This window comes from Emydura macquarii, unplaced genomic scaffold, assembly GCF_026122565.2.
Source record: "Emydura macquarii macquarii isolate MOO-44397 ecotype Brisbane River unplaced genomic scaffold, CSIRO-AGI_Emac_v2 contig_3240, whole genome shotgun sequence".
NCBI lineage: Eukaryota > Metazoa > Chordata > Testudines > Chelidae > Emydura > Emydura macquarii.
Window position 1 is genome coordinate 1,155,730 of NW_027133377.1, and position 13,338 is coordinate 1,169,067.

At 39.5% G+C, this 13,338-nt stretch overlaps 1 protein-coding gene across 1 annotated transcript; it reads right to left on the reverse strand.

The window, feature by feature from the left end:
* Nucleotides 1–3,467: 3,467 nt before the first annotated feature.
* Nucleotides 3,468–12,977, reverse strand: OLFML1 (olfactomedin like 1). The gene is made up of 3 exons (XM_067532093.1): nucleotides 12,818–12,977; nucleotides 9,024–9,312; nucleotides 3,468–4,294 (listed from the first exon to the last, which is right to left on the reverse strand). Exons 1-3 carry the CDS (start codon nucleotides 12,941–12,943, stop codon nucleotides 3,516–3,518), a joined length of 1,194 nt encoding a protein of 397 aa, XP_067388194.1. The 5' UTR covers nucleotides 12,944–12,977; the 3' UTR covers nucleotides 3,468–3,515.
* Nucleotides 12,978–13,338: the final 361 nt, after the last annotated feature.

Below are 13,338 nucleotides of genomic sequence, written 5' to 3' on the forward strand. Positions count from 1 at the left end.
AGTAACAGAGTCAGGATTAGAACTCAGAAATCCCAGCTCTCTGAATAGTTCAGTCATACACCCTTTCTGAAAAGAACAACAGACTTGGAACTGCCTCAAACCTGAATTGTACCTGAACCATTTTTGTGGTTTATAAAAGTTCTGTTCATTTTTCTTTTAAATTTTCCACAATCTTCTGCACTTCCTGGTTTCATCCAGGAGTACCAAATACTTCAGTGAAGTTCTTGCAATATTTCCATTTTGGGCCAAACCAGGAAATACTGAGAATGCACAACCAAGCCTGATTTTGAGAGACTCCCATGGCAAAAAGGTTAAGATAGATCCTTGTCTGAACCTTTGAGGTTCACCCATCACTAGCTGTTGCAAATAGCAAGGGAGGAGTACAAAAATACCATTAGTGTCTTCTTAATTTAACATGTGTGAACTCCTTATCTTTAAATCTATTCCACATTGTATTTATCTGTGAGTCTCTGAGTACCTTTTCCAGATCTGAAAAAGAGCACTGCATAGACTCAAAAGCTTGTCTCTCACCCACCTTATCTCTCTAATATACTGGGACCAACAACGCTACAACAACACTGCAAACATCTTGTTTCTTTTCTTAATTTAGGATTTATTGGAATAACAACAAAATACATTTTCCTCGTGCAAATAACCATAAGGAAAACATGTCTTTCCTAGAATGTTTTCTGTAAAAGAGTAGATTCATCCAGCCTCAAAGTCAAGTAGCTTTGTTTATCTCATAAAAAGCACTTAGCAAATGTCAGTAATACCATTATTTTCATTTTACAGCTAGTGAAACAGAGAGGTTTCTGGCACAGAGAGTGACTTGCCTATGGTCATGTATGCAATGTTGTAGTAGCCACATCGGTTCCAGGATATTAGAGAGATAAGGTGGGTGATGTAATATTTTTTATTGGACCAACTTCTGGTGGTGAGAGAGATGAGCTTACACAGAGCTCACCTGAAGAAGAACTCTGGGTAAGCTCGAAAGCTTGTCTCTCGCACCAGCAGAAGTTGATCCAATAAAAGATATTACCTCACCCACCTTTCCCATGGTCACGCAGAAGTCAGTTACAGTTTCCTTTGTCCGAGCACAACACTTTCTCCAGTTTGTATTTGCCTTAGTGTTACACTATAAAATTATGGAGTTTCTTTGCTGAAGTATATCAGCTTAGACCTAGTTGTGACTAAGTAGCTTATATTCTTTTGATTGTATTTTCTTTTTAAAATCATTCCCTGCTGTTTGGCTGTTCTGTTCAGGTTACTTTTAAAAAGCAACAACAGCTCTTTATTCTGAAAGAACAAAATGTGATTATTCTGTGGATTCAATGAAGTATGGCTTTTCCAGCATCAATCATTTTATTAAACTGTAATGCAGATATTCTTAAAATCCAAAAACTGAAGCTGACACTTGCGTATTACAAATATAGGTCTGTGGGGTTTTTTATTTTAATTCTGAAGAAACATACCATTTACTGTCTTTGTAGTTCATAAAACCAGTCTGCATCAATGTTATGCCCTCACCTGGACTACTGTGTTCATTCTGGTGATCTGTCTCTCAAACTACCTTGCAGAATTAGAGTGGGTGCAGATATACAGGCCAAAAATGCTCAGAGGCATAGGAAAATTCTCAAAGAATGAGTAAAAATATTGAATTATTTACTTCAGAAAGGAGACAAATCAGAGGGTACATGATAACAGTATACAAAATAATGAACGGCCTATAGAGAAGGTAGATCAGGAACTTTTATTCATCCTGTCTTATAACACAAGAATAATGGCACATTCAATAAAACTGAAAGGCAACAAACTCAGAACTGATAAAGGAAATATTTCTTCATAAGCACATTTAGACTCTGGAACTCATTGCCACAGGAAGTCATTGAGGCCAAGAATTTAGCAGGATTAAAGAAGGATTGAACATTTATATGGCTAAATCTTGTTTACTCACAGAACAGATGCAGTATGGACAGTGACAGGGTATGTTTTCCCACATCAATCTCAGTGATTAATGTACTTTGGCCTTGAACTTGAGGCAACTGTCCCAGCTTTCCATGGGTGAAAGGGAAGTTCAGCCTCCAAACCTAGTCAGTCCCTGAGCTCTCTGCTTGACTGTCAGTGTGAGTTTGAGGTTTCTACTCATAATGGGTAACAATATTTGGTCATTACCACTTAAATCTAGATGTGAAAATACATCATTTGAAATGAACACAGTAAGTACCGCATTGGTTCAGACCAAAGGTCCATCTAGTCCAATAACCCATCTTTGATAGCAGTCAGTATAGGTGGTTCCAGGAAAGGTGCAGAAGCGTTGGGGTGAGCATTATGAGATAATGTGCCTCTAGATAAACTTTCCTTCTAAACCCCAATAGTAGAGGTTGCTTTATGCCTTGAAGCATAGGATTTGCATTCTTCCTAGAACACTTCTTTCTTTTTCAATATTTACTTTTGCAACTCTGGATATGCTTGTTCAGTGCTGTCTATCTGTCCCTGTCACAAATACAAAGGCTCCACTTCAGCAGTGCAGTTAAGCTCATGCTTAACTTTGAGCATGTGCTTAAAGTTCATTTGAAGTCAATGAGACTTACAAGGTGCTTAAAGTTAAGCAGATGCTTAAAGTTAAAAGGGTGCTTAAGAACTATGCAGAATCGGGGCCCTACATTCACTTGAGAAAAATACAGAATGACTTTGAGAGTAATTTAATATGGGGCAAATCCTGCAGGCCTTATTCATTACTGATTGAGGTGCATATAAGGATTTTGCTCAAATATGTGTTTAATACAGGACCTGCTGTTGCATTGAATGGGAATAAACCATGTATGGTAGTGAAAACTCTGTGGGCCAAATTCCCTGAGGGTATAAAGTGGCACAATTTTACCAACTTTTTAATTTAACTGCATTATCAATTTACAGTAGAGAGAATTTATCTCTGTGAGTTTGAACTTGTGGAAGTTTCCTTCCAAATTCTTCCACCTGGGGCCAATCAGTATAGTAGAAGAGGAGGTGTTTCTGTTCCATTTGCTGCCCAGGCCCCCAGTACCTTGCCACCCTACTCAACATAGCTCCTGCAGGAGACATACTGGCTGAAACTCTGGCTTGCAACTGCCTCTGGGATTCCCCTCTGTGTGGCTGACTTTGTGGGAAGATATGATGAAGCTCATCTGTCATTTCAATGTTGTAACACCGACACCTCCTGCATGTTTATGAAGTCTGGGACCATTCCTTTTCAAATGCTCAAAAAGTTACATATTTAAGTTTCCGCACAGTGGGATGAGAATATACTCTCTAAATGTTTAAATAAGTATGATACATTGTAAAATTATATATATATATATATATATATATAAAATTATAATTATGATTATATATATACACACATATAATGAAGCAGTTGCATCTAACATTGAGCAAATGGAAGAGCAAGGGGAATTCCATGACTATAACTGAAAAGAGAACTTGGGCATTGACTTTACATTTATTTAATATTCATCCTTGAAAAGTTCCTAAAAATCTTAACCTTTTTGCTTTGTTTGAAGTTTGTAAAGGATCTGGGATCCTTCAGCCCAGGCAAATAGCTGCTTTTCTTTGGGGTTATAATGCACCATGGAATGGCTACCCTGATGTTTGGGGAAATGTAACACAGGGATTTCATAAGTATTTATAGTGTCTAAGACATCGTATACACATTCTATCCGAGATGTGCCTCCACTAGGAGAGTTATATACAACATAGAGGGTGCCACACATCAGAAAACCTGCTTCAGCATTCTTGCTGTTGCATGATGTGTCCCAAGTATGCTCCACAGCCATAGTCATATGGTTGATTTTAGTGATGACAAGGTTTCCACTAGTGTCTGGCTCTGCGTGAATTGCCCACAGCCCTTGTTCATCAATAGCAAGATCTATTTTAGTAGCAGGAAACAGTTCATAGGCAGGAATCTGTCCAGCTCCTGGCAGGAGCATCCTATCAGTTACCTTTCTTTTCTGGATGTTATATTTAACTATCTCATTTAAGGAGCCATATCTGTGATAAAACAGGAAACCATTATACATAACATGGCCAGTTCCCTGCCAGGGAAATGGCAGGTTAACTCTCCGTCCTGTTAACTTATGACTCCTTTCCATGAATACCCGGATATTTGCAAATTCCAAAATAATGTTGTTCTTGAATCCACTTAAGAAATAAATCTTCAGATGTTTTTTGCCTGGATCTGTCATCCAAGAGCCATGAGTATCTCCAGTCTTCTTAACTATCTTTAGGGACTTGATACCTGCAAGCATGTTGTCACAGCCTGAAAGGAAACAATCCAAGTATAAAGGATTATCAAATTAGAATATATGGGAATCCTCTGGTTGTTCCCTCTCTTTGGAATTCTTAGTCTCTTCTTCATCCATGGATTAGTGTATGCCCAAAATGTCTATAAAAATGGCAACAAAGTTGCTGTGTTAAGTAGTCACCAAACTCATTTCATATAATAGACCCAACATCCTCTGCCATGGAAACTCATTGCCTATCTTCAGCTACATACATGGGGCCAATTTCTGAAACAGGATTGCATGAGTATAACTGAGAGGAGACACAGAGCAGCAACTTTGATTCTTATTCCATTCACACCACTTTTACACAAGTGTATCTACATTCACTGTAGTCAGGTTCTCCTGATTTACATCGGCAAAAGAGAAGAATCAAGCCCCTTATTTATAAAAGATCTATAGGTTAAAGTCTGACCTATTGAATTTTAGCATACTATCTTGGGAGCTCACTCCTGACCTCTGTTTTCCCCGCCCCTTTAATAACATAAATACCCTTAGCAAGAAATACAGCATCCTAATATGCAGTCAAAATATAATGAGCCCAATTCTGGGTTGTGTTCTGGCCCCTTTTCCCCTCTCCTGCAACATAAAAGCCAGCCAGTTCCCAAAGTTAGGAATCTTTCTGTCTTGGGGGCATTCCATGGGAGGTGTAGAACCAACAAAACAACAGTTCCATATCACCACACCTCAGGTTAGAGGCACGTCCAGGGACTGTGTAGCTGCCAGAGTGGAGTTGTCATGTGCACCACTGAAAAGTGAGTGCAAGATGTTACTACCAGAATGAGTAGGTAATTCTGAGTCTGTAGCATTTTACACCCACTTTGCACAGATATTAACAACTCTGTAAGATGCAAGGCAGTGGAGAATCATGCCCATGGAATGCAGAGTCTTTATCGACTGCCCGTCCTTTCCAGCAAAGATGTTATTAAAGTGTATACTGGAGTAAAGAGCTTGCTTGCCAAAGGCAATAACAAATTAGAAGAGACACTACTTGAAGTTTAAAAAATGTCTTTTAATAAAGTGCAGCCTTCATAGCCAAACAGAACAAACAAGCCCTTAAGGCAGGAAATTCTGGCAGTAGATGAAATGGAAAAGGCAAAAGCAACCTCTCTTGCATCATCAGCCTCCTTTCTTTTGACTTGGTCCAAATCCATTGAAAACAGCAGGACTCACATTGCCTCCAGAAAGCAGCCCTTTTTGCACTTGTGGATTCTGATGCCTCCTACCTACACACTTTAGTTACTGCAGCTAACAGAAAAGGCTAGAGATGAGCTGCAGTCCTGGAGGCCTCTGCTGCCCTAGGATCCTTTCAAATCTCACTCCACCCGCATCAAACTCAGATGCCAGTTTGATGCCTAATCTGCAGGACTGGCATATCCAACTTCCAATCAAGGCAGAGTTGGAAGATCACCCACTCTTCTGCACAGTCAGTGAGTGTCTGTACATATCCAAAGCAAAACTACTTTGGACTTATACCTTATCCCTTATAGTGGTGTGGCAGCTTTGCCATTGTTAAGGCTAAAAGTCACTTACCGTTCAATAGATAACTTTATCTAAGTCCTCTAAAAGCCACATGCTTACTAGTTTTTCTGTTGATTTGGCCCTCAATGATTAATATTAAACATAGCAATAAACTCATGGCTCTTCTTTTAAATAGTGGTGTCAACTAAGAATTACCCCAATCATCAGGAAGTGTCTCCTGGAAGCTGGAAACCCTAGGCAGCAAGACTTTAAACACTCACAAATGATGCTGTAAAATCTGGAAATTGATAATGGACCGATAAATATGATAAGGTAAACGATTATGGTTCAATGGAAAGACGGTTAGTATATACTAATGTCTTACTATCAATAACAACTTTCAACATATGGAAAGATACAAGGGCAGATAATTTTACCCTGGTTACTGTTACAGAGAAATACTTTTCAGCATCTTTACTACGGGTTATTTAAAAACCATCTAATTTATTTTTTTACTGGAGGTCAAAGAAAATGCCTAAGAATTCAAACAAGCTTAGATCTAGAAAGGAACAAAATTTGAAATTCAGAGCACTGTAGACTGGTAAAGGGGTAAAGTGGTAAAGAGGTATATCAACAGTGTGAGAAGGGTAGTATTTCACTGTTGCCATCTGCCGTAACCCTTTGATAGCGTGTTGACAAAGATTAGCATGTTGACAGATTCTGAGCTGATATAATTTGATGTAGCTCCATTGAAGTCAGGTTTACCCCACTTTAGGATCTGCCCTGGAGTTTTTTAGAAAGGTTCTGATTGCTATTTTAAAATGTTCTTTTGTGTGTTTCTGATTTCACACTGCTTCTGCTTGGAAATGAAACAGAAGACCGTGTAAAATGTATATACTATATATAATTTGCATCAATTAGTGAATTTCATAGGGGAAAGATACTGTTCAAAGATTAAATTTTAGAGGATGAGGGCTTTCAATAAAACATAAAATGCATATGTACTTCATATGATATTAAATATCATTATTAGTACACCTACGTGTTGAATTTGCAAATTCAAAATTGAATTTTGCTTACAACTAAGTCACTTGCTATGTGATCTTGATAGGGAGTTACAGGGAATATTAGAATATATGGAAAATGTACCAGTAGATTACATAATTTTGATGTCTATTGAATTATCTTTAGGGGTGAGGTTGTGACCTCAAAAATGCAAGCCACTTAATGATTTGACACAGCTGCAACAAACTGTGAGACATTAGAGAGCTTTTCCTGGAATGTGTCTGTGACAGATACTGTGGAAACATGGACTATCTCTACTTTATAAATGTTATATGTATTTATGGACTAGAGATTCTATTCTGGATTCATGTGGAAACTTAAGAGTTTCGTCCAGGAACTAAAATCACTGAGGAGTAATTAATGCAACTCCTTGGACTGGTAACAGGTCTGGAGAAGCCCCACCCCCTTTGGGAATTGCATAGACTACTTTAACCTGGATCCATGGGCCTGGCAAACAAGGAATTCTATGAAATGACCATCTGAACGCAGGGAGACAGATCACCCTATGTAGGATGTAATATGTAGGGTGTATATTTTGGGACCTGTGAAAAGATGCCTGTTTGTCTGGCAAGGAAAGAGAACAGTCAGGTAAAAAAGCTGAGCCAACACCTGATTAGGTAAACAATTGGTAAGCAACTGAGTTAGCAAACTAATCTTAGTGCTGGGCAGAAAAAGTGTTTTATACACTATATAATGAAAACTTTGTAGGAATGTATTTAAGGCAAGCACCTGAATGCGGTGAGTACATTTAACCCTGTGCTGTGCCCTGTTTTGGTGGACTGATCAATCAATGAAGCAGCAGATAAATGACGTACTTCTTCATCTCAAGAGTCTGTCTGTGAACTTGTGCATTCTGGGTGGCAGGGAAAGATCCATCAATACCCTCACTCGACCTAAGAACTGAAAGGAGTCTGTGGACTGGCTCTGTGAAAGGACCTGAAGTTCTTTGAAACATCTGGGTCTCCATGTGGAAAGTTGGTGACCCTTGGTAAGCCAGACGTGTGTATCAGCTGTTTATTTTTTTTCATATGTTTTTTCTAATGCTTTTGTTCTGAATAAATAGTGCTTTGAATTATCCTGGTCACTGGTTAACCCGCTCATTGCCGCTTAGAGAACAGGGCTGCAGCTCAGACAGTTTAAGGCTGGACAGGACCCCAGATCATTTAGTCTGACCTCCTGTAAATCACAAGCCACAAACATCACCCAGCACCTCTACACTAAACCCAACTAAAACTGCACCGAAGTATTTCAGCCCACTGAAGACTAAACTGTTATATGCCATAGGCAGAGAATAGGAGGAGCACCCATGCTTGAAGACCCCATAACAGCAGGGAGTTGATTAAGTGAGATAAATCCAGATAATGATGGCAAGTGACCCACACACAGTCACCAGTGCAGAGGAAAGTGAACCTTTGCCCCCAATCTGAACTGGAGGGAAATTCCTTCCTCACCCCACATGTCGTGTTGAGTTAGTACCTGAGCATTTGAGCAAGAGCCAGCCAGCTAAGCACGTGAGAGAGAGAGAGCGAATCTTTAGTGGCACCTCAGAGCCTTGTCCCTCCCCATCCAGTGTCCCATCTCCAGCTGTGGCCATTCCTGATGCTTCAGAGGAAGGAGATTTAAAACAAACAAAAAAACCAAGAACACATGGGAAGGGGGGGAGGGGAATCTCTTCTGAAACCATGAAGTGTGAGGTGCTGAACTTAATTCAGACCTGCTAAGGTGATCACAATTAATTGCAGGGGTGCACACCCTAAATCCTCAATCTGAAGGGAGAGAGTTATGTGACTTTGCCCCAGCGTGGTGATGGTTAGGGCTCTGAGACCTAAGTGGGATACCCTTAAGGAGGCCAAAAAGGGATAAGAAGTGCAGTGTCTTGGGAACTGTGACAGTTGGCAGGGCATACCTTTAGCAGTTTTTAAAAAATGCTTCTGCTCCAATTAAAGAGCTGTTTCCAAAGAACCAATTTAGCATGCAATACAGTATGTATATAACGAATATTTTAATTACACCATTTCCCTTATCACTTTGGTGTATTCGTTTTCTTTGTTGAAAGATCAATATTAAGACACTTAAAGAACATACACTTGTAAATATATGTTATCCATGTTTCAGCATAAATGTATAAACTAGAGGACTGGCTCTCTTAGATCTAAGTTTTGAAAAGTAAGCAGTTCTTACTTGTGTTAAGCATGAGCTTGACTTTCCTTTTTTCTTCTGCTTCTTCATTTAGCTGCTGTTCCACTAGATCTTCATCTACTTCTACACATGCAGTAGATTCTTTCACTGATTCAAAATAGTCAATGTCCCTTTGAGCTCTTTCAACTCTTGTTAGCAAACGCTCCACTTCATTTTTAAACTCAGCCTTATAAATGTTCAGCCCTTCCAGGCGCGATGTCATCCTCCTTGACAAGTCTCGGAATTCTTGTACATAATCCAGTATTTCTTGGTTGCATTTCTCCAGCCCGCTCTTGAGTTAAAATACAGAATATATATATATATATATATATATTTGCACGTGTGTGTATGTATTTTCTATAAATAGGCTCTTAATACATGATTGGTTTATAAAAACCACTGGCTGTTCCCTCAGGCTCCCTTCCCCATTACAAATTAATTATCCCTGATCACTTGTTATTAATCTGAATGAATCATAGAATCATAGAAAATTAGGGTTGGAAGGGATCTCAGGAGGTCATCTAGTCCAACCCCCTGCTCACAGCAGACTCAACCCCAACTAAATGATCCTAGCCAGGGCTTTGTCAAGACGGGCCTTAAAAACCTCTAAGGATGGAGATTCCACCACCTCCGTAGGTAACCCATTCCATGTGTCACCACCCTCCTAGTGAAAAAGTTTTTCCTATATTCAACCTAGATCTCCCCCACTGCAACTTGAGACCATTGCTCCTTGTTCTGTCATCTACTACCATTGAGAACAGCCTAGCTCCATCCTCCCTGAAACCTGCCTTCAGGTAGTTGAAAGTCGCTATCAAATCCCCCTCAGTCTTCTGCAGACTAAACAAGCCCAGTTCCCTCAGCCTCTCTTCATAAGTCATGTGCTCGAACCTCTTAATCATTTGTTGCCCTCTGCTGGACTCTCTCCAATTTGTCCACATCCTTCGTGTAATGGGAGGCTCAAAACTGGACACAATACTTCAAATGTGGCCTCGTCAGTACTGAATAGAGGGGAATAATCACTTCCCTCGATCTGCTGGCAATGCTCCTACTAATGCAGCCCAATATGCTTCTTGGCAACAAGGGCACACTGTTGACTCATATCCAGCTTCCTGTCCACTGTAACCCCCAGGTTCTTTTCTGCAGAACTGCTGCCTAGCGAGTCAGTCCCCAGTCTGTAGCAGTGCAGAAGACACTGAAATTCATAGTTGTAGTTAAATATATGCATTCTCCCTTGCTATGAAATATGAGGGCCAGATTCTTTGCTCTGCTTCTGCCAGCAGAGGAGAGGCCTGGCAGAACCTATTGGAGGATGGGGTGCCGAACAGGGAGATTAGTGGCGACTCTCCTCTCTGAGGCCCCTCAAAATTGTCTCTTTGGTGTCTCTGCTGAGTCAGTTTCATAAAAATGTGAAAGCAGGGGCTGTCAGAGGCAGGAAGCAGCCACATTTCACATAATGTTCCTCTGCTGGCTCAGCAGATATCTGATCCAGAGTTCCTGTTGCTTCCTCTCTTTTAGCCTTTAAAATGGAAAATCAGAATTTTGATCTACAAAATCAATGTTTGTGAAGGAAGTTTGTGTCAAAATGGTGAAAATTGTGGGAGTAAAATCAAGGAAGATAGGGCAATGGAATTCAGATTTTTGTCAAAGTTTGAAAGACCAGCATGCCTATCCAACCAGCTCAATATCAGTTCATCTTACTGCACATTTTCAAAAGCGTCTAGGGATTTTGGATGCCCAGCTTGAGTCATTATTAAAGGGGCCTCACTTTCACATAGTGCTGAGCTCCCTCTAAAAATCAGGACTCTTTAAGATGTTTCAAATTGACCACCCGAAAGCCAAGGTATCCAATATTGTCAGGAACTTTTGAAAATGTAGGCCCCTTTAGTTTGGTCAAAACTAGGTGCTGAAAAAGCCAGTGATTTCTATAAGATGTTTCATCTACAAATTTCAAAGCGCTTTACAAAGAGGCAAGTAAATGGGGATACTGAGGCCCAGAGAGAAGTGACTTGCCCAATGGCATGCAGCAGGCCAGTGGCAGAGCTGTCCTGGGTCCTAGTCCAGTGCTCAACCCATTAGCCAATCAGATGAGTTGATGAACGCACGTCAGTATCTAAGGGATACACAAGAACGGTAGGCCTAACTAGTTAATAGTCTAGTTAATAGTTAATAGCATTGTGATGCTTTTCACCCAGATTTCAAACTTTTCATTTGGGGCGTTAGGTAAGCTTTTTCTATGAGTGAGGAATAAATATATTTACAAAGAGAATCATGCAGTATGTGTTATGTATATCATTCTCCAAAACCTTTAGTGAGGTTTTTATAGCTCTCATGCTCATGCAGTTACATATGTGACATTTTATGCTAATTATTTAATGAGCTAACATGGATTTTTGCATATGACCATAATTCCCACCAAGATGCCAATGTATCCATCTCCCTTCCTCACTACAGAAAATGCCTCCATCCATGCTCCCAAATGTCCCATGTCCATTTCTCCCTCCAGTATTTACCCCTCCCCTTTTTTTCCCTAGATACTGTCTGTTCCCGCTTCACCTCTCCCTTAGCCTTTAGACAGCCAAAAGTGTGGGTGTGTGGAAAGGAGACAGACGTTGTCCCCCTCAAGTTGAAACGTGGGAGTGGGAGATAGCCGCCCCTGTCCCCATTGCTCATACAGTTACGCATATATCAGCTTCTATGGGTGACCCAAGATGTGCAAGAATGTCAAGCTTGTTTAGGGGGAAATTTATCTCCTCTCCAGAAGGTACAAAAGGGAGAAAACAGCCAGTTGAAACGTACACGATTGTCATTCTTGTGTAGATTAATGAAATGTTAATCTCATCCCACCTAACGGGGACAGAACATTGACCCAATCCTTCACTGCTTTCTCAGGCAAAACTCTTATTGAAGCAAGTGGGAGCTTTGCATGAGCAAAGAGTGCAGGAGTGGCTACTGTTAGAGCTTCTTTGCAATTCTTTTATTAACAGAGATTACCAGCCAAAGACACGGTAGCAATTTTTAGAAATTCATCCCATGCAAATTCTGTCCTACTGTGTATGTCTCACATTGTTTAAATAAAGTATGCACGATGCACTGTACATGGGTATTTAGGACCTAGGAATGAAAAACCTCTGGAATTTTTAAAAATAATCTCATCTGAATTTAATTAGCAGCATTGGGAGACCTTAACTGAAGAAAGAGGACCCCTCTTTCAGGGACTGTAATCTTATGAAATTTAGCACAACCAAAACTTTTTGCAATCTCCCAACCACATGGGGATTTTTTAAATCTATAGTCAAGGTGCAAATACACTTAAAGTTGACAAAAATAAATAATATAGTAGTCATCAGTTCAGGTCAGCTGTAGGTAGAAAAATGCCTTGTAAACTTCTATCTTCGGTGTTTACTCATTAGTTATTAATCTTTGTCACCAATCCTGTTGGTGCCAACAGGAAATGCAGTTGTCCTAGAGAAATACCGTGACAGCATTTTAAACATTTACACATTTTTAGCTAAATTTTATTGATGGGATCACACAGATGCAACTGATAGCAGAACTTGGCTAAAATATAATAACATTAAAATGATATAATATGATAAATAATGCTATGATACCATGAAATAGTTAAAGTTACAGTTTTTAGCTACCATAAAGTACTTATTAAGGTTGTTTATATTATTCATTATTTTACTGATGATTAACATATATGGAGTTTGTGTATACAAGAACATGCTCCACCTTTCAAATACATTTTCAGTGAGACAATATTCTTACAACACAATTATACAGATATCACATACCTCTAAAGACAGAAAACGCCGGTCGATGTAATGCATCAATACTGCATCTTGCATAACATATTGGGCCTCTCCCACAAAACTTGTGAAAAATGAAACTAATAAAAATCTGAGTTGCAAGATTACCATTGTTTCCTGAAATCTTGTGGGGGAAAATAAAGAATTAATAATGGTAAGAAAAATAACACTAAAACTGGCCTCCCATAAAATTAAAATCAATATAATTGCTGCCTGATACTGTGATGTGAAAAAAATGGCTAAAAATACTAAGGCAGTGAGAATTTAAAGATTTAAAATGGCTGTTTAAGCTCCTGCAGTCTATCATTAGAACAATAAAGTTGCAGAAAGCTTGAGCTAGATGTGTTTATTTCTAGAAGCCAGATGAATGTTTTCCAGCTTATGATCTTGTAATCAATCCCAGATGTTCAGTGCTGAGCCACATAAAGCCTTTAGTCCAGTTACATTAAATAAAAACAAAAACAACCATCCACCCCACCAACAGAACAATATTTAGGGCCAGATCC

Excerpts from the sequence above, each read along its gene's own strand:
- OLFML1 (XM_067532093.1), bottom strand. The coding sequence starts at position 12,943 with ATGGTAATCTTGCAACTCAGATTTTTATTAGTTTCATTTTTCACAAGT. Across the intron at positions 9,313-12,817 it reads GGCGTTTTCTGTCTTTAGAG|AGCGGGCTGGAGAAATGCAA; the intron begins GTATGTGATATC and ends TTTTAACTCAAG. Across the intron at positions 4,295-9,023 it reads CAAGCTCATGCTTAACACAA|GCTGTGACAACATGCTTGCA; the intron begins GTAAGAACTGCT and ends GTTTCCTTTCAG.